This window comes from Triturus cristatus, chromosome 10 (genome assembly GCF_964204655.1).
Source record: "Triturus cristatus chromosome 10, aTriCri1.1, whole genome shotgun sequence".
In the NCBI taxonomy this organism is placed as follows: Eukaryota; Metazoa; Chordata; class Amphibia; order Caudata; family Salamandridae; genus Triturus; species Triturus cristatus.
In genome coordinates, this window is record NC_140593.1 from 1,022,564,175 (window position 1) to 1,022,585,391 (window position 21,217).

The following is a 21,217-nucleotide window of genomic DNA, read 5'->3' on the forward strand; positions in this document are numbered from 1 at the left end:
TATTGTAAATAAGATAATGTGCACTGAAATTATTAAAGCTAACAGAATACGAAGGGGCAATGAATTTGTGCCTTTGTGCTTTGGGATACACATTAGAATCTGGAAGGCAACCAGATCACTTTTGATGCAAAGAAACACAACGCATGCATAAAACTATTTATTTTAAGAAATGCTCTCTTTACTGAGGGCACTCCTGCCAAGTGAATAAAATCATACTAAAACAACAAGGACAAAACATATGAAAACAATATTTACAAGTAGAGTGAACTAATCAAATTGCAGATATTATTGTCATTGGAATTCGATTTACAGAAATGAGTAGATCACAGTACAATTGACACTCTTGATGGTTGCATTTCACATCCATTTTAGAAGGCTCTACCGAATCATTTCAAAATAACAAAAACATTTTGCCATTTTGGAAATTTGTGGTTAGACGTGAATCATGATTTTTCAGAGGTTCCATTTTAATTGTATGATTGGCAATTGGTGACTGGCAGAGAGTTAGTCTAAACAATGAGTTGAAATGTTAGTAAAGAAATTGTCTTTTCCTGCAGCTGTCGCAGGATATCAGGGACCACATGTATGAAATCATTTTGCGGTTTCATACTCTGTAATTCACAAAATCACCAGGGTTGTGATCACAAAATGATTCTATGCGATGTAATAAACTCCTTTTTGTGATTAAACAAAGTCTTTCCCAATCACAAAATGTGTTTTGTGACTCATTCTTGCTCATTCCAAACTGTAATTAGGAGTGGTGGTGGAAATAGTGTTCCTTCCCATTTTGCAATTCACACTGTCCCTCTTCGACAATTTCTTCTTTGGGAATTGTGTGAACGGCCTATAAGAGTGTAGGTGATTGTCCAGGGAATCTTGCCTAGTCTCCCATGAGTCTTGACCATCAGGAGCTCTGTAGCACCTAGCAAGTGATGTGTCCAGCAACACATAGCAACTTCAGCAACACTAGGCAAATGGTAGAAAGGAGCTCTGTAGCACTAGCAGCATAGGTGTCCGGCAGCTCCTACAATCCCAGGAGCTCATGAAAGCATACCAAGGGTAGACGCTTTGTACCACCTAATAAGATGGGTCTCCAGGAGCCCCTAAACTAACTCAACACCGAAATACAGAGGTATGATCCAATGAGGACTATTATCACCAGATAGCAAAGTGGTGTTTCAAGAAATTTGCAAAACGATGTTCAAATGATGATTGGGAGATGTAAAATAAGAGTGGATATACATGCATGGATACATGCCAATATTAATACTAAACAAAAATAAAAAAGCATTAGGAGATCTAAAAAACGAGTGGATATCCATGCATGGGTACATGCCAATGTTATTGCAAACCAAAAATACAAAATATTGGGAGGTCTGAGATAAGAGCGGATATGCATGCATGGATAAATGCCAATGTTAATTCAAACCATAAATACAAAGTATTGGCAGGTCTATAACAGTGGCTATGCATGCATGGATAAATGCCAAAGTTAATTCAAACCAAAAATACAAAGTATTGGGAGGTCTAAAATAGGAGCGGATATGCATGCATGGATGAATGCCAATGTTAATGCAAACCAAAAATACAAAGTATTGGGATGTCTAAAATAAGAGTGGATATGCATGCATGGATGAATGCCAATGTTAATGCAAACCAAAAATACAAAGTATTGGGAGGTCTAAAATAACCGTGGATATGCATGCATGGATGAATACCAATGTTAATGCAAACCGAAAATACAAAGTATTGGGAGGTCTAAAATAAAAGTGAATATGCATGCATGGATACATGCCAACGCAAACCAAAAATACAAAGTATTGGGAGGTCTAGAATAAGAGTGGAAACGCATGCATGTATAAATGCCAATATTATTGCAAACCAAAAATACAAAGTATTGGGTGATCTAAAAAAACAGTTGCTAAGCATGCATGTATAAATGCCAATATTAATGCAAACCAAAAATACAAAGTATTGGGTGATCTAAAAAAACAGTTGCTAAGCATGTAAGTATACATGCCAATATTAATGCAAACCATAAATACAAAGTATTAGGAGGTCTAAAATAAGAGTGGATATCCATGCATGGATACATGCCGATGTTAATGCAAACCAAAAATACAAAGTATTGGGAAGTCTATAATAAGAGTGGATATGCATTTATGAATACATGCCAATGTTGATGCAAACCAAAAATACAAAGTATTGGGAGATCTAAAATAAGAGTGGATATGCATGCATGGATAAATGCCAAAGTTAATGCAAACCAAAAATAAAAATTATTGGGAGGTCTAAAATAAGAGTGGAAATGCCTGCATGGATAAATGCCAGTGGATGCAAACCAAAAATACAAAGTATTGAGAGGTCTAAGATAAGAGTGGATATGCATGCATGGATACATACCAATGTTAATGCAAACCAAAAATATAAAGTATTGGGAGGTCTAGAATAAGAGTGGAAAAGCATGAATGTATAAATGCCAATATTATTGCAAACCAAACATACAAAGTATTGGGAGATCTAAAATAGTATTGGATATGCATGCATGGATGAATGTCAATGTTAATGCAAACCAAAAATACAAAGTATTAGGAGATCTAAAATAACAGTGGATATGCAAGCATGAATAAATACCAATGTTAATGCAAACCAAAAATACAAAGTATTGGGAGGTCTGAAATAATAGTGGATATGCATGCATGGATAAATGCTAGTGGATGCAAACCAAAAATACAAAGTATTGAGAGGTCTAAAATAAGAGTGGATATGCATGCATGGATACATGTCAATGTTAATGCAAACCAAAAATACAAAGTATTGGGCGGTCTAGAATAAGAGTGGATATGCATGCTTGGATACATGCCAATGTTAATGCAAACCAAAAATACAAAGTATTGGGAGGTCTAAAATAACAGTGGATATGAATGCATGGATAAATGCCAATTTTAATACAAACCAAAATACAAAGTATTGGGAGGTCTAAAAAAACAGTTGCTAAGCATGCAAGTATACATGCCAATATTAATGCAAACCATAAATACAAAGTATTAGGAGGTCTAAAATAAGAGTGGATATCCATGCATGGATACATGCCGATGTTAGTGCAAACCAAAAATACAAAGTATTGGGAAGTCTATAATAAGAGTGGATATGCATTTATGAATACATGCCAATGTTGATGCAAACCAAAAATACAAAGTATTGGGAGATCTAAAATAAGAGTGGATATGCATGCATGGATAAATGCCAAAGTTAATGCAAACCAAAAATAAAAATAATTAGGAGGTCTAAAATAAGAGTGGAAATGCATGCATGGATAAATGCCAGTGGATGCAAACCAAAAATACAAAGTATTGAGAGGTCTAAAATAAGAGTGGATATGCATGCATGGATACATACCAATGTTAATGCAAACCAAAAATATAAAGTATTGAGAGGTCTAGAATAAGAGTGGAAAAGCATGAATGTATAAATGCCAATATTATTGCAAACCAAACATACAAAGTATTGGGAGATCTAAAATAGTATTGCATATGCATGCATGGATGAATGTCAATGTTAATGCAAACCAAAAATACAAAGTATTAGGAGATCTAAAATAACAGTGGATATGCAAGCATGAATAAATACCAATGTTAATGCAAACCAAAAATACAAAGTATTGGGAGGTCTGAAATAATAGTGGATATGCATGCATGGATAAATGCTAGTGGATGCAAACCAAAAATACAAAGTATTGAGAGGTCTAAAATAAGAGTGGATATGCATGCATGGATACATGTCAATGTTAATGCAAACCAAAAATACAAAGTATTGGGCGGTCTAGAATAAGAGTGTATATGCATGCTTGGATACATGCCAATGTTAATGCAAACCAAAAATACAAAGTATTGGGAGGTCTAAAATAACAGTGGATATGAATGCATGGATAAATGCCAATATTAATACAAACCAAAATACAAAGTATTGGGAGGTCTAAAATAACAAAGGATATGAATGCATGGATAAATGCCAATACTAACGCATACCAAAAATACAAAGTACTGGAAAATCTAAAATAAGAGTGGATATGCATGCATGGATAAATGCCAATGTTAATGCAGACCAAAAATACATAGTATTGGGTGATCTAAAATAACAGTGGATATGCATGCATGGATAAATGCCAATGTTAACGCAAACCAAAAATACAAAGTATTGGGAGGTCTAAATTAAAAGTGGATAAACATGAATGGATAGACGCCAATATTAATGCAAACCAAAAATACAGTGTATTGGAAGATCTACAATAGCATTGGATATGCATGTATGAATAAATGAAAATGTTAATGCAGACCAAAAATACAAAGTCTTGGGAGATCTGAAATAATATTGGATATACATGCATGTATAAATGCCAATCTGAATGCAAACCATAAATTAACGTAATGGGAGACCTAAAATAAGAGTGGATATGCATGCATGGATAAATGCCAATGTTAATGCAGACCAAAAATACACAGTATTGGGTGATCTAAAATAAGAGTGGATATGCATTAATGGATAAATGCCAATGTTAATGCAACCCAAAAAAACTAAGTATTGTGAGGTCTAAAATAAAAGTGGATATACATGCATGGGTATAAGCCAATATTAATGCAAACCTAAAATCCAAAGTTTTGAGAAGTTAAAATTCAGCCTTTGACCAATGCCCTTCCAGAATTTGATTTCAGCATAGTATGACATTTGGACTTTAATGATCATTTACAGCCTTTCTAAGTGAAAAGGTGACAGTAAACACTTGGGGTCGATTCACAAAGGTATTTATGGGTACGTAAAGTACTTCTCCTCTAATACAGTTTCACAAACTCTTAAATGCCTCAGTCAATTACCCACAAAACATCTAACAAGGGAATGTTCATGGAATATTCAGATACAGTTAGGTAGAAAACAGTGGGTCCTCTTTGCAATGTTACCAAGAAGGGGGTTGAAGTTTTGAGGTCAATCCATGAAGGCAAGTAAAGTATCTAAAAGTGGATATACATGCATGGGTATAAGCCAATATTAATGCAAACCTAAAATCCAAAGTTTTGAGAAGTTAAAATTCAGCCTTTGACCAATGCCCTTCCAGAATTTGATTTCAGCATAGTATGACATTTGGACTTTAATGATCATTTACAGCCTTTCTAAGTGAAAAGGTGACAGTAAACACTTGGGGTCGATTCACAAAGGTATTTATGGGTACGTAAAGTACTTCTCCTCTAATACAGTTTCACAAACTCTTAAATGCCTCAGTCAATTACCCACAAAACATCTAACAAGGGAATGTTCATGGAATATTCAGATACAGTTAGGTAGAAAACAGTGGGTCCTCTTTGCAATGTTACCAAGAAGGGGGTTGAAGTTTTGAGGTCAATCCATGAAGGCAAGTAAAGTATCTAAAAGAGTACTCCAGGATTACTAATCCACAAGCTCATAAATGCCTTTGAGAATTGCCCACCCTAGGAGCATATGGTCAGTGGTGGGAAACACAGCAAACAGTTCTGGCGCATCCACGGCCGACACAAGTAGTATTGGTTAGTTAGGTCATATAGGAACATTCTGGAGAGTCACTAAACAAGCATTAGCATAGCCAATAGATCTCGCCTTTGGGACCTTATAAGTGTTTAGTTATCCAGCACAATATCCTTGGTGCAACAACATCAACTGTTGCATGGCTAAACACTTACAAGGTCCCAAATGTGAGACCTATTGGCTATGCCAATGTTTGTTTGGGTTGGTGTTTACATCGAACCCTGCTCCTCGTTGATAACTTGTTGGTGCGGCTTCACCAATGTCCTCCTTGTTGCGCATCACAGCAGTGGAGACGTGCAATGCGTGAGCGCGCTCGAGAGGGTGTTAGCAACCCAACAATTCAAGGTTACGTTTTAGCTCCTGTGGAACCTGTTTTACTTTTAATACAGAACGGAAAGGGCTGAAAAGTAGGATCCGTTTGCAAATCCATTTGCCAAGTTACAAATGGATTCTACTGGATTCAAAATCTGCATTTTTTACACGGTTTGACTATATAAGCCAAAGAGGAAAAAGCAGGGCACACTCTACTGCTTAAAAACACCGAATAGAGGCAAAACTCACCATTATAAACCAAAACAGCTTCAGCTTACTACAGTAATCAACTAGACATTGTAATTATTCAGATTAATCCAAGCCTAATTTGCAGTCAATAGGATCCTGCAGAAACTATTCGTCACCGGCCACCTAGAAATTCCACGGGAAAGGGTTTGTAGCACGTACGTGTGTAGCGCACACCTGAAGAAGGGGTACACGCATTGAATAAAATGACGGCCCGGCAGGGTGCCCCCGTGGCCTCAAACATGTAACCTGACAAGGCTGCCAGCAGAGGGCACATAAGTCTGAACTGTGCAACAATAGCCACGCTGAATACAGCGCGCTACCCGATTCTGAGGTTTGTACAAATGACCGGAATACAGGCAGAGGCGCACCCGGCCCCAACATGTGTAAAAATGAGCACGCTGGCTGTACAGGGCAAACGGCCCTTAAACTACATAACCCTAAAAATGCAGCTTAAGCGACCACCGCCTTGAAGTGTGCATGCGTGACAAGACTGTCGCGAGACTGCACCCGGGCCAGAAGAGTGTAAACATGACCAAGCTGCCACAAGAGCACGTGACACTCAAGTTTGTAAGGGGGAGCAGGCTGCAGGCAGAGGGCACCGGGCCACGGGAGGGCATACCATGGCCGGGTTGCAGGTAGACTGCACCCAGCCCAGGTGTGTGTAACCATGGCAACAGCCCAAGAATTGAATATAAACTTGGCCAGTCGCCTCTTAATGACTGAATTAGTATATTAAGCTGGTGAACATGTACAGGCTGCAGGTAGGGCATGCCCGCCCCCAAAGTCACTAAACACCCGCTGACTGCCGACTGAGACTGCCCCTGGCCCGTGTGGCCCCTGAAATGTGTAAACCCGACGAGCCTGTGACAGAGCACACCCGCACAAAGTGTTTCAACTTGACCCTGGGACGGGTTAGCTGCCCGGCCTGTCGAACTTCCCTTCGGAAACTAACCTTCTTGAACTGAGCACCCAACAACATGAAAAACCCCAAGAACTGCGACACCTCTCCTGCGCGCGTGCGGGATTCAGCAAAAAAAAAAAACACGGCTGCGAAAGTTAAAGTGACCGCGCTAATTACACAAAGAATGTCAGGAATGCAGCTGGCACCAGGCCGTGCTGCTGCCCGCTCCCGAGCTCCCTAGGCCAGGGGAGTTAACATTTAGAGAGAAGGCGGGACATGCACCCGCCTTTGGCCAATTGTGGGCTTTCATTTTTGAAAGCCACACGCAAAGGCCAATTGAATTTGACAAGCAGACGCACGAGCTTTCAGAAAGCTTTGCGAATGTCTGCAGTGATTACAAGAGGCCCTCTCCAAGGTAGCGCATGGGCGCTGTGCTAGGCGTGACCTAAAAAGGATCCATTTTACAGACAAAAAGACTGGACAAACTCCTCTTTATACTGACACAACCGAAGAACAGAACTAAATATTGAAGAATTGACAAGAATTTGTGCTAGGTAGGTGGATTTTGTTATACATTTCTCTCTCCAAAATGTGTAATGCAGGATTTAAGATTACATATTTGAGAATAAGGATTCTTCCTTTCCTCCTGCAGATGAGCACAGGAGAGAGTTCGCACTGTCTCTTCCCTCCCAGCCTGTGGGATGTATATGTAATAATTATGTTTATCCATCAGAGGGCTTTTGTTTTGTTTTTACTACGAACACAGAACGGTGGAATCTGTTAAAAGAAAATCGTGGTCATAATTGAAAGTTCAAAGTGACAAAAATATATTTCTTGCTGAGATGCAAGCAACTGAACATATTTAGCATTAAAAGGTGCTTGATAACAGTATGTTCCTTCTTCATATTACAGCGGGCTGCAAATTAAATGAAGATAGATGCGGCAATTAATACCACAAGGCCTCCTTTTCTTTGCTAACGTCGTTTGCTCTGAGGAAAATAGAGGAGAAAATAATGTATTACCATACCAAACCTTATAGAGGATCGCCTCCTGCTGGGCACATGACAGGTCTGCAGCGTACTGTGACAGTCCACCTTTAACCACATGGACCAGTTCCTTGGAGCTCATGTTGTAGAATGATTGAGCGCCGATTCCAGACACCAGCTCCCCCATCTGGCTGACATTATGAAATGATAAAACCTTACAGGGAAAAAACACAAGTTTACAGTGTATTCCGTGAGACACCCCAAACAGAGCCTTTGTTCATCCTTGGTTTATAGTGAGTTGAACTTTTATTGTATTTTATACTCATTTTATTGGATACTATGTTTATCAAATAGGTGCTGAATCTAGAGGAGCGAAACTGACCTTCCTTAATTTGTGCCGGAGGTGAGCAGTGGCACTGGTTTTTCATCGACAGACTTTGACACAGAGCAAGAGATTGGGAAAGGGAGAAAGAGGGGGGAAATAATGTTGGTAAGGTAGTGTCAAAGGGAGGAAGAAAGGATGAAATGGAACCTAAAAAATAAATAGGGAGTGTAGGAAGGTGAAAGAACAACGCATGAGGCGGAGTTAAAACGAAGCAGATTTGGGATTCAGCAACACTGCTGCTGACAGGCTTCTAAGACAATCTTTGACATTTTCGTTTTACAAACAAGGCACTTAAAATTGCTGAAACAATACTACGTATGAGGAAAACTGAAACAAGAAGATATATACAATTATAGCTGAGTGACAGAGAATAACAGGGACGTTTTTCACCCACTGTTTCTAATGGATATCAAATATACAACAAGAACGAAGCTCGAGTTGTCTATGATGTCACACAGAACTCTGAGGTGAAAAAAATCCGTGACATTCACTTTACACCTCTCTATATTTTATGTATATACGCCCTTGTAGCAAAACAGGAAACTGAAGTGAAAGCACAGCAAGTTATTTTTATTTCTGCTCCGTCATACGCCGAATCAATCTCCTCAGAACCACCCGTCACTTCCTTCCTCCAACGTTCCATGGCTCATACCATTATTCACTCACAGTGGGGTGGACAGTCGCCATCAGGAGAACGCACATTAGAATGGCATACAATAGTTTAATGGTATGATCAATGTTTGGCATTTATGGGATATGACACAACCCTTCACCTAAAAAATTTGGGGAAGAAAAGAAACAACAACAATTAAAACAAGATTAATCCTGAACATTCCTCCAGGAAGGAGCCCTTGGCCTAGTGGATGTTTTTACTTTATCCACAATGGATTCATCCTCCTTCACAGTACGTGATGGAATGGGGCGACCATCGTTAATATCCATCTCAAGGGACTGTGAACTCATATCTAGACCAGTGGCATTAGAAGGATTAGTAACACGCGTGGCAGACTCAGGCTCGTCTAAATCTTGGAAGAGAGACTCATCATTAGTTCCAGCATCATGTACATTATTGAGAAGCCCACAAACGTTCACACATTTGCAAATCTCCTGACACCCCAACATCTTTCCTCCTGTGTAATTACACTTCCTGTGTTCAGTTTCACCACCTTCATTGCTTTAAAAAATTAGATTGCATTTTTCCACTCTCGCTGGTGACCTTATGTGGAACACATTCCCTACAGAAGGATTACATGGTTTTACCTTATGAATGACATCATAACTTTTTTTTAGCTAATGACTGTTTCCTTTCTACATCTCCCCTGATATGCTTGTAATTCATTCAACTATTCAAACCTTATTTGGTGACACCGTTTTTGGGTAACCACCATTGGCATACATCTGATGAAAGGAGCCTTCCTCTTAATGAAAGGCAAGAACTGATTCCTGTAGTGAAATGTGGATTGAGTCGATAAACCCACAACCTCTCTCTGATGAGATTTAGGACAGGAGACTTGTTTGCAAGCTCATATGCATACTATCCTTAAGATACCGATTGAACCTCTCAACCGAACCGTTGGACTGTGGGTCATACCCAGCAGTGAATGTGTGTTTGATACTGTGCACATTGTGAAAACTTGTAAATTCCTGGGAGGTGAATTTTATGCAATTGTTGGTGAGAATGCTTTCGGGGAAACCCTCCTTACTGAAAATCTCCTTCGTGAAATGTATGACTGAGTCAGTAGTGACCCTTTTTGCAAACTTGACCTTGGGCTACTTTAAGAAAGAATCCACCATTAAAATAATTGTATTAATAGAACATACATCATCTCACCTTTTCAGTATTGAGGTATTTAACAGCTAATATCATAATTTGGCTTTTTGTCCACCCCGAAACTTGCTGTAGTGTTAAAATAGAGTTCTGTACAGACTCCGGCAACAAGGACTCCAGCTGCCCCAAGGTCAGTCCAACCACGGCATCAGAGAGGGACCCAAGAGTCTCGTTGAGATTCTGGTTAAGCATGGCGATGTCCAGAAGTAAGGATTTGACCTAGGATGAGAACAGAGAGAAACAGATTAGGAAAAATGTTGCTGATTCTCATTGGAAGGATCACTGAAATGATCATAATAGGAGAGTCACTCACATTCTTTAGAATACTTTTGGGGATTACTGTTATAGGATTTCTTGCAATCTATCACTGAATGCACAGCTCAGGAAATTAGAACTGAAAAAGGAAGTAGGATGAGACAGAGAGAGAGAGAGAGAGAGAGAGAGAGAGAAGTTTTACACATTTGTGTGGTTGTAGCCATACTGACCTTGTAGATAGCCATCAAACTTTGGCCCTGCTCATTACAATACTATGTGCACCTGCTAGCAGCTCAGGTCAACAAGCCCGGAGAGGGTAAAAAATGTATGATGTTGACTGTCTCTGCACCCAATACTGCTACGGTACTCACACCAAGCAGTAGCTTCCAATAGTACTTCTGCAGTCCCGCTATAGTGATTGTCCAATATTCCTCACGCTAAAGGCATAAAGATGGTAATTTTTTTATTTTCATTAAATTGTACTCTTTTCCTTTGCACCGTTTCCTGCTCATATGCCATTTTATTTTAGCTTTTCTAGGTCCTAATTTTCTTGCTTTTTCAGATCATCTCAGTTTTTTTCTTATGCTAGATACTCAAGATTTAGATGGATGAAGAAAGTGCCAAGACATTCCCCCGGCTATTAAAAAGGCAATAGACTGTGATTCTTATTCGGGAAAAATTACAGTGTGTGAAAGCTTTTTTTGGTAACATCTTACTTGTACACAGACACAGAATTAAGGATTCACCTGGGCTTTTTCCTTATTTAACAAGGGGTTAATAGATATGAAAAGTGAGTTTAATATAAGATACAAATGAGTAGGTCACTGCATCTATACTGTTTTGCAATAATTGGTTTGAGGTGGAAACATCTGCAATTCTAGAGGGCAATAAGTGTAGAAGAATGAAGTGCATTCGTTTTTTAATTTTAACCCCTCAATATGACTCAGATTTGTTATTTTATTGCAGGATAGTAAGATCTGCTTCTATGGGTGCACCCATATTTTGCCTGGTACTAAGCTGTATTTGACTAGTCTGACTGGGATCCTGCTAATCAGGACCCCAATCTATCTGCTTTCTCCCTTAAATTTTTATGTTCAGTACTTAGGTACATCCCAGAATCAGTCCCTAATATATGGTATCCAGGGCATAGGTACCCCAGAGGCCCCCCATGGGCTGAAGCATGCATTATACCACCCATGGAAGACCATTAAAAATGGAACTACAGGCCTGCCATTGCAGCCTGTGTAAGCTGGTGCTAGCACCACTTTTTTTGTAAAACATTTTTATTGGCATTTATAAACAATAATACACGCAGGCTCAGGCGATATCGCCATTATCATAGAGGCTTACATATCAGGAGCGCCCAGTCACAGCCCTTTCGGTCTCTCAGTCTCGTGGGCCCTCAGGCCACTCGCCTCTACCCTGAGTGGGGCTGCAGGTATGTGTCCGGGACCAGCCTCTGGGTATGCCCTACTGGAGCGCGCAGTGATCCCCTCGCCGCATGGGTGCCGTGCAATGTGAGTGAACCCCTGTAAGGGGTGTTGCAGAGGTTATAGGGTTGCAGCCATTAGCTAACCGTTAACTAACTGGGGACAGAGAACTAGGGAATAGGGGGTGCACTATGTCACCTATCAGGAAAACTTGTAGCTATGCGCTTGAGAGCTGGACCATCGTGTGGGAGAAAGTCGGGGCGGTCACGCATGCGGAGGAGGGAAGGGGGGCAAGGGAGGCGGGAGCACCGATCATAGCCTATGAGGGACCTGGCGGTGGGACCTGTGGTGTCTTCCTATGCGAGTCACCGGGTGCTTGGACTGCCTGCGCATTTCCCGGGGTGGGCTCCGGAGTCGCGGGCGCCCCCGGGGGGTCAATCAGTCTTGAGCTCGCCAAAGCCGCTGTTTCCTGCGCGAAAGCGTGCATTAACATGGCCCAGGGCATGGAGATCGGGTGTTTGCGCATCCCCCGGGCCTCCTCCGTTCTGAGTGTGGTTTCCTCCGCCTTGCCCCACTTCTTGACCGCTCCCACCCATGCCGCTAGAGGGGGCCCCCCCGGCGTCTTCCAATGCATAGCAATGCATCGTTTGGCTAGGAGCAACACCAGGAAAGCAAACCTCCTCTCCACCTTCTGATGTTTACGTCGCCCATGAATACCCAGTGCACACGCCTCCCATGTGTCCAGGTCCTGGAACCCCGTAACCGTTTTAAGGGCAGTGTGAATTGTGTGCCAGTAACTGTAGAGTGTCGGACAATCCCAAAACATGTGCTTAAACGAGGCAGCAGGCTCCAGGCATCTGGGGCAACCGAACACACCGTCAGGGAAATATTTCTGCAGCTTTTCGGGGGTGAGATACGCCCTGTGTAGTATATGCAACTGTATGTTCTTAAACCGATATTTGCGGGACACTTTTTTGTGTATTCCAGAGCCCTGGTCCACTCTCTGTCATGTAGAGGCCTTTGGAAGTCATCTTCCCAGTATTTTCTAAGGGGCGCCAACGTAGGACTCCGCAGGGTCCGTACCGCTTTGTAGATCCAAGTGACAAGATGGCGACCTGACCCCATCTGCAGTATCGCATGGATGACCGGGTGCGTGGGGGGCTCCGTATCGATCCCACGCCACTGCCTGCGGCAGTCCGTGAGAAGTTGCCTATGCCGTAGGAGGAACTGCCCCCCGGGAAGCTCGAAGTCCCCGACCAGCGCATCGAAGGTCTGCAAGCTCTCCCCGGAGAACAGCATCCCCACCTCCGTCACAGCATGATCCGTCCACACCTGCATCATTTGCTCTGTGTAGTACGCCCGACCCCTAGGGAGCCCCACCAACGGTAGCAGCGGAGAGTACAGGGGAGTATCCCGACTAAGTCGGTGAACACGCGCCAAGCAGGAGCGCCGTCATGACCTGAAGGGGCCGGGATAGCGGCGGTGCTGCACCCGGCAGCAGAATGCGATGGACATTGGGGGTTTGAATCCACCCCGTCTCAGTGATCAGCTCCTCTTGTGCCCGGCCTGCCGTCCAACGCGACACCCACTGTAATTGGGCGGCAAGGAAATACGCCTCGAATGAGGGAGCCGCCAACCCACCCTGGTCAAGGGGTAATTGCAGTTTTGCCAGGGCTATATGCCGGCGGCCGTTGCCCCAAACGAGGGTCCCAAGCAGGGTATCCAGCTCACGGAACAGGGATCGCGGGGGAACCACCGGAAGATTGGAGAAGAGGTAAAGCAGGCGCGGGACCAGGATCATCTTCGCGACGGCTATCTTTCCCGTGACAGCCAAGTGGAGACCCTTCCAGAAATGGACCAAGGATCGGATGCTGCCCATTAGTGTGCGGTAATTCCCCTCATAGATATCTTGCGGCGTATGATATAGCTTAACGCCGAGATATCGAACCGCTTGGGGACTCCACGAGATATCAACGTCTCCTATTCGTATCGGACCCTGGGGCACGACTTGTGTTAAGGGATAGACAGTGGACTTGGCCCAATTCACCCTAAGGCCCGTCACTTCCGCAAAATCATGCAGGATGCTTGATATAGGGGTCAAGTCGATCGTAATGTCCCAGACATATATGAGTACGTCATCAGCGTACAGTGATACTGCGTGGGTAGAATCGCCTATCGGGATGCCCCACTCCTCGGCCGCCCCGCGCAACAGGGTCGCCAGCGGCTCCATCGCCAACGCGAATAGTAGGGGGGAGAGAGGACACCTCTGCCTGGTACCACGCCGGATCGGGAAGGAGTCCGAAATGAGGGGGCCGATACGCACTCTGGAACTGGGCGAGGAGTGGCTAAGCCGAGTGTAGGCCTGCAGTTTGGGCCCTAAGCCCATGTGTTGCAGGACCTGAAAGATGTAGGCCCAGGAGAGTGTGTCAAACGCTTTTTCGAGGTCCAGCACCAGACACGCTGCCCGAGGGAACCGTTCCCGCACCTGGTCCTGCACGTGGAACAGCCGTCGGATGTTAGAAGAGGTGTGCCTACCAGGCACGAATCCACTCTGATCTAGGTGTGGTGCTAGCACCACTTACTAAAGATATAGGTTACCTATATCCAGGGCCACTGCACTTAAAATCTATAAGTCACCCTTATAGCAGGCCATATCAATCCTGAAGGCAGGGTGCTTGGTTCTAAGTGTGAGGGTACCCCTGCATAAGTAGGACACCCCTACAGAGGTTGTAAGTGAAGCAGCCATATACTATATAGTGGGGCACCGATTAAGTACGCAATGATCATCTCGAAAACGGCTGCAACGATTCCTATCATGTTTGGTATCAAACATGTTGGAATCATACCCCCACACTGTAAACGGTGTTGAAGGTATAATTCCAAGCACTAGAAGAGCCCTCCCTTACGCTCTCAGTGTTCCCCGTACCAGCCTTCTTGACCCAGACAGCACAAAATGGTTGTTGCCAACCAGAGACATGATTCTGCCCTCCTGCTGCTGAGCCAGGCTCAAGCAGGGGAAGGCAGAACAATAGGCATCCTGTGACAGGGAGGTGTGAACACCTCCCAGACAGGATTTAGTGTATTGGGGTAGGGTGGGTGCGCTTACCAAGGCCACTCAGTCTTCATGAGGAGCACATTTGGTGTCCCCATGCATAGTCCAGTTTAAACCAGTCCTGTGAGCCGTTGGCCCCCTCTCTGGCACAAAACTGGACAAAGGACATGGGTTTAACCGCCACCCTGTCCAGGCCCTCCCCTGGGAGGGTCCCCTGAATCTTCCCAACCCTCTCCCTGGGGTACTTAAGGGCTTACCTGAGTGTAGGTCCTAGATTAGTCGTGGGTCAAAATTCAGATCAGACACCACTTCTACCGTCTGGGCACTCTGGACTAACGTTTGGGCCTGACTTTGTCTCCTTTCCAGTCTGCTGCATCGTCTGTGCCTGTGCATACAGGAACCTTCCAAGGCCTGTGAAGCATCAAAGACACTTAAAGGAATCTCCCTTGGAGTGAAGGAGTCATTCCCCTGAATTCGCAGGCACCGCAACTAAGTCGACCAGTCTGCTGATCCCGAGCACCTCTGCACTCTGTAAGGTTCTGAAACACAGGTGGTAGTTTTCCACAGCTCCTGAGGCCTGCCCTGCCCTTTCACCAAGTTTGAGGCCAGTATCCTTCGTGGGGGTTTCACTAACTGAACCCCTGTGCAAAGCATCAGCTTGCATTTGCAAAGGCTTGTTGGCTTCCTTCCAAGAAGATCTTCGGGCTCAAAGTAGTCCCAACCTCAAGCACCTCCAGTGACCAGAATCTTCAGCCACATTGCATCGTGTGCACCGTGGCCTACATCTTTTGGTGAGCTGCTCGAGGTCCTCTCGCGACTCCAGTGCCTCCAGCCTGTGGGTCCATTTGAGGGTCACACTTGTTTCTTTTGGGTTCCCCTAATTGCTCGGAGCCTGCCCTGACACCCCATGCTTGTGGTGAGTCTCCTGGACGTTGCTGCTCCCGATGTTGAATTCAGGAACAAGTTCTGTATATTGTAATAGCCCACGTTATAATGCATGCTTTTAGAACGCATGCCATTACAACGCGGTCATTACAACAACCTCGTTGTTACATCGCATACCATTACAACGCAAGCCATTACAATGACTTGCTGTAGGGGGGGCGCTGGATGTTGGAATAGTATAATTTACTATTCCAACTCCAGTCTGTGTAACGGCTTGCATTGTAATGGCATGAAATGTAACAAGGCGTTCGTTGTAATGACCATGTTGTAATGGCATGCGTTGTTTTGCATGCGGGTTAAATGATGTTTACCTTGTACAGATTATATCAGAGCACAGGCCCAGGTTATCTTCAAAAATTGGCTAGCCACTATTCTCCCGTCAGAAACGCCATTGTTTTATCAGCTACAACAATGTTGCTAAGACACTAATGTATGTTGGAAGATCCTTTTTTGACTCTGGTTTTGAAAACTTGGAATAGCCTCAACTCTCGACTCTTCCCTGTAGAGATATCTTGCCTTCAATTTATACGGTCCTTCAATTACCTTAAAATAGCCCCTGGAGTGAATGAAGAATGCTAGATTTAGAAGCATTTGGATCAACATTAGATTCCTTGCTGATAGAACCTACATGTTTCTCAAGTTTTTTTTTCTGTTACAACACAGTGAAGTTACCTAGAAGATACAATGCTCTCTGCAAATTTATGCCTAGCAGGCATAAATGAAGCCAACTCCAATTGTAAACATATGCTTAAGGCCAAAACAGGGTTGTGGATTGAGCCCAATAGTATCCATATTTTTCAGACACATTTTTACACAAGGGTAAAAAATATTTGGAACGTAAAAGCCAAAGCATGGTAAGAGCGTGAACATCTTTGGCGTGTACCTTCTGGACTTCAGCATGGAAGCCTCTCAGTTGGTTACATTTGATCATCTGATGCAGCAAAACTTGTGCCAAACTCGCATCCATGAGTTGAAAGATGTCATAAAAGCAAACCAATAGGCCGAGCCTGAGATGCAGAAAGAAAAATAATTATTAGCAAAGAGTGGCAATGAAGAGTGCAATAAATTCACACATTATAAGCATATTTGTGTTCTATTATGCATTCGGGCAACCTGCTCCATGGATCATTCCTGTGTCTGGCAGTGTACATCTCTGTTTTGTGGGCACTCTTCATCAAAGACTTAAAACTTCAATCCAAATCAGTCAGGCAGCTCCAATGATAATGTTTTAATGGTGTTGATGTAGAGCAGTCAGAGTTAGCATGCCACACCTCTTCAAATGATGGACAACTGAATGACCCCCAATTCCACCTCTGGTAGTCCCATCTCCTCAGCAGAGGGCGGTTTTCTCAGGACTATCTTGTTATGTTTTCCATGGCAGGTATCTTGGCTACCCTGACATACATATAGGTCATTACTGTTCTTTTAGAGAACATTTCCATGAGTATTCTGGTCAGTTAAAGGGTTTTACTGCTGTGTGGTGGGACACAACATATCCCCATACCTCACTTTCTGCTCTTATTCCACTTTCATACACTGTTCTGCCCTCTCATCCTGTCATCTAGTCTGCTACAATTGCTAACTTGATCACCTTCCTCATCACAGTCATGAGCTATGAGGCGACTCCTCACTCAAGAGACAGACAATTCAATTGCTCTCTGTGATTTTTGAAACCCTGCCCGGTCCATGCTACAATTACTCTGTTTTCTTTCTTAAAATATAGATTGCAAGTGGGCACGGTTTCCCCTCTGTAAATATCCATGCCTCTGATGATGCATTCATTGTTTGCACCAAGCAGTAAGAACATCAGTTATGGTCTTTGGGGGCAGCTGTAGGAGTTGAGAGGAGAACTGATGGAGCATGATCAGGAAGCCATGAATTTGAAGTAATGAAGATTACTGATGAGCAATCAGGCCATTACCAGATGATCAAACTTCCTCATCACAGTTCTTACCTATGAGGAAGAGCTAAGCAATAAAAAGCAGCAGACATTAAAAGTACATGAGGCGACCATCACTACAGCCTCCTTGAGACTTATTTTCACCATTAAAGTTTGTGTTTCACAAACTTTATCACACTTTCCCCAAATGTAGATTAGATGCATGCCTCCCAAAGACAATCTAATGCTGTACAAAAGTGCAGCGAGTCGCCCATTAAGACGATTTGGAGATTTTTGCCCATCCAACACATTTTTTCTTTGCCCAGGATTGTTCCACCCTTCATTTATTCAGCCCTACCAAAGATACAACCAGGATTTCAGTTTTGTAAAAGCTGAAGAATGAGCAATGTAAATGAACAACACTCTATGGACGTCTAAAGAATGTTTAAAACACAGTCTTCTGGAGATGCTGGAATGGGGTCAAAGACACACAGCACAGTTTGTTGAAGTTAGATGTAGCCCTGGGCCTTAAACACTTGTCAGGGCAATTAATCACTTTATCAGGGAAAAAGCAGAGAATTGTTTTTTCACAGAAGAGCATCTGCTCCCAAATGTATGGACACAGAGGATAACAACAACAAAAAAGCAAAGCCAATGATTTTCTTCCTGGAATTGTACACAGAGGGGTCTTAAGATCCTCGTGTGCTAGCAAAAGGTCCCAGTAAGAAATAAGGCTCAGTATGAGAATAGTCTTGTCATCAGTTCTGTTTGCATTTGTCCCCTGCCAATACATTACCAACAATATGTTGCTGCACTCTTTTAAAATACTAATATATTCACTTGCTTCCAGCATGGGAGTGTTGGCTGGGCAGTCTCAAAGGTTACACAACAGTAACCTCTGACACTTCGAAAGATCTGTCATGCTGGAATCGAATGGTTCAATCCCTGGAAGGTGACCTATGCGGCCAAGTAGACTTCTGCCCAATACAAACACTATGGCAAGCAAATCTTTGAACATGTTATTTACTATTAAAAAAATGGACACCATACCTTCCCACTGAGCAAAGGACCAAGCCACATCATAATAATAATAATAATAATCCACATTTGTAAAGCGCGAACAATCACCCGTAAGGGTCTCTAGGCGCTGGGGGCCGTCAGGAAGATTAAGCAAGCTATTGCCCACAGTCACATGGTGCTGGGCTAATCTGCCGCCGGGGTTCGAACCGTGATTCCCAGATTCCGGCGTTGGTCGCCCTGGCCACGGCGCTTCACGTCTTCCAGGGAGTGAGTACTGATATCAGCTATGTATGGACTCACCCAAAGACTAAAAACAGGCCCACACTATAATTTCACAACAGCACATCCAATGCCGTGGGCTGCCCTGCTGATGTGCTGAGATTTTGCCTCAATGGAAATCAGTTTCAATGTTTGTTGGGTGGAAGGTATCAGACTCTTGGATTGTGATGAGAAATGATGCATACCTACCTGTAGAGAGTGGTTATATTCCTCATATCAAATCCAGATGAATCAATTCTTTCGAGAAAAGCTTCAGCATGTTTTGGTGTTATGTCATATACGGTGTCCAGTTGCTTGGTTGCATTGTCATAGCTGATAAATAGTCGGATCTATAATGGAGAGACACACACATGCATCAGCCAATAACTTCAAAGCTTTAATCCAGCAAGGCTTATCATCATGCCATTAGGTTTTGCATTAATTTAAAAATTATGATTTTTGTTGTGTCACCAATAAGTCATATGATGAAACTGTGGTCAGTAGGAACCATGCACCACTGGTCAAATTGACCAAAACTCCCACTCTTCCTAGTCCTAGGATACAGCAAAAGAACTGATTAAGCAAGTGACAGAGCTTTATAGGAGCCATCCAGTGAAAAGAAAAAAGTGTGTTCTCTTACCCAATCTTACATTAACAATCACCAACAATTTATGTGCTGAAATGTCTATTTGTTTTATGATATGTGGTTGTGCTGTAAAACCTGCTGTGACATTATTCACTAGATGGCCCTTATATGAAATCTTTTTTCATTCTATGTTTAGATGATTTAACTAGTTCAGTGAAGAGGAAGGCTCCATGCCATCGTCCACACCAGTGCTCGTGTGCCGAAGACGGCTCCAAGCCGTCCTCACACCTAAGGCAGGAAATGCTTCTGGTGTTCACACCAGAGGGATTTCCTTTTTTAGGTCGAGTCTAGGCAGCGCGCATGCGCTGTCTGCAAGACCTGCTGTTATCTCTCCTATCGGCTTTTGGCATGCCCATGAATTGCCATTTGTTCGTTGTTGTGCCATTTAGAAATACTGTGTTTTTTTTTGGTGCATTGGGTCTGATTCTTCCGCCTTTACAAGCTTGGGTCATGCCCAGTCGATTTCACTCATTGTTTGCTTCCGTTGGCCATCCCAATACGTCTGCGGTTCTTCCTGGTCATCCCGATCTGCCTTTTTCTTTTGTAGGGTATCAACATCGTTTTAGGTTTTCAGGCCGTTTCACGGAGCAATGCTCTGTTTGGCACCTGCAAAGTGGCAATTTTTGCCCGGTAGCTGTTGAGCTATGCCAATAGCTCTAACTCAAAAAAATGCGAGGCCTCTTGCATTTCTAATGCTTGTTTTATTTTAGCCTCAGGAGCTGGGGAAGAGCTTACCCAACAGCCAAAAGCATTTTATTTTTCAATGTAATGACGATTCGGGTGTATGGTGTGCTGACGACAATAAATTGAAAGTGAAAGTGAAATGAGCGAATCAGCTCATTTCATTTTCACTGCATCAGGTGCTCGGGAGCATATCTTAGTCCCCCCCCCCCCCCCCCCGAGCACCAATTTAGATGTTGGAGGTGTCATTGGAAAGGGGAAAGGTGAGAATCTCCAGTTTCCAATGGTACCATTCTCCATTGGATCCCTGCTTGGGGATTGCTGCTTGAGAGCGATTCACAAGCAAGGATCTGCCCACTAGACACTAGGGAGATGGGGAGCGGCCCTTGGGCAAGGGATTGTGCTCTCCCGTACTGCCTGGGTGGGGGGGAGTCAGAAAGCCTGCTAGGCTATTTGTAGGGTGGGAGCTGCTCAGCATGGTCATGGTAATACCCTCACCCCATAGAACATGGGTAAATAGTCTTTCTACCCCCCCCCCGAGGGCATCTGGGTCAATTACCCCCACCTGCCGCCTGGGGCTGCAAAAAGCCCGCTAGACACCAGGGATTACTTTTTTTACAGTAGGTGTGGGGGCTGCCCAGCATGATCATACCCATGCCCCACCACATGAAAACAGGGAAACCGTCTTTCTGCATCCTCTGGGGGGCAGATGGGGGCAAGTACCTCAATCTGTACCCCTCGGGATGGGTTAAAAAAGCCCACTAGACACCAGGGATTACCCTTTTTTTTATTTTAGGGGTGACGACTGCCCAGCATGAGCAAGGCCATGCCCGTACC

The 21,217-nt window shown here is 43.5% G+C and overlaps 1 protein-coding gene across 1 annotated transcript in view; it reads right to left on the bottom strand.

Moving 5' to 3' along the window:
• Nucleotides 1-21,217, bottom strand: part of OTOA (otoancorin) — a 222,115-nt gene that overhangs the window by 166,525 nt on the left and 34,373 nt on the right. Inside the window, exons 6-9 of the mRNA XM_085631332.1 lie at nucleotides 19,264-19,403; nucleotides 16,780-16,903; nucleotides 10,218-10,433; nucleotides 8,048-8,215 (exon numbers count right to left, since the gene is read on the bottom strand). Coding sequence (XP_085487458.1) covers nucleotides 8,048-8,215; nucleotides 10,218-10,433; nucleotides 16,780-16,903; nucleotides 19,264-19,403 — 648 coding nt within the window. The remainder of the gene's footprint in view (nucleotides 1-8,047; nucleotides 8,216-10,217; nucleotides 10,434-16,779; nucleotides 16,904-19,263; nucleotides 19,404-21,217) is intronic.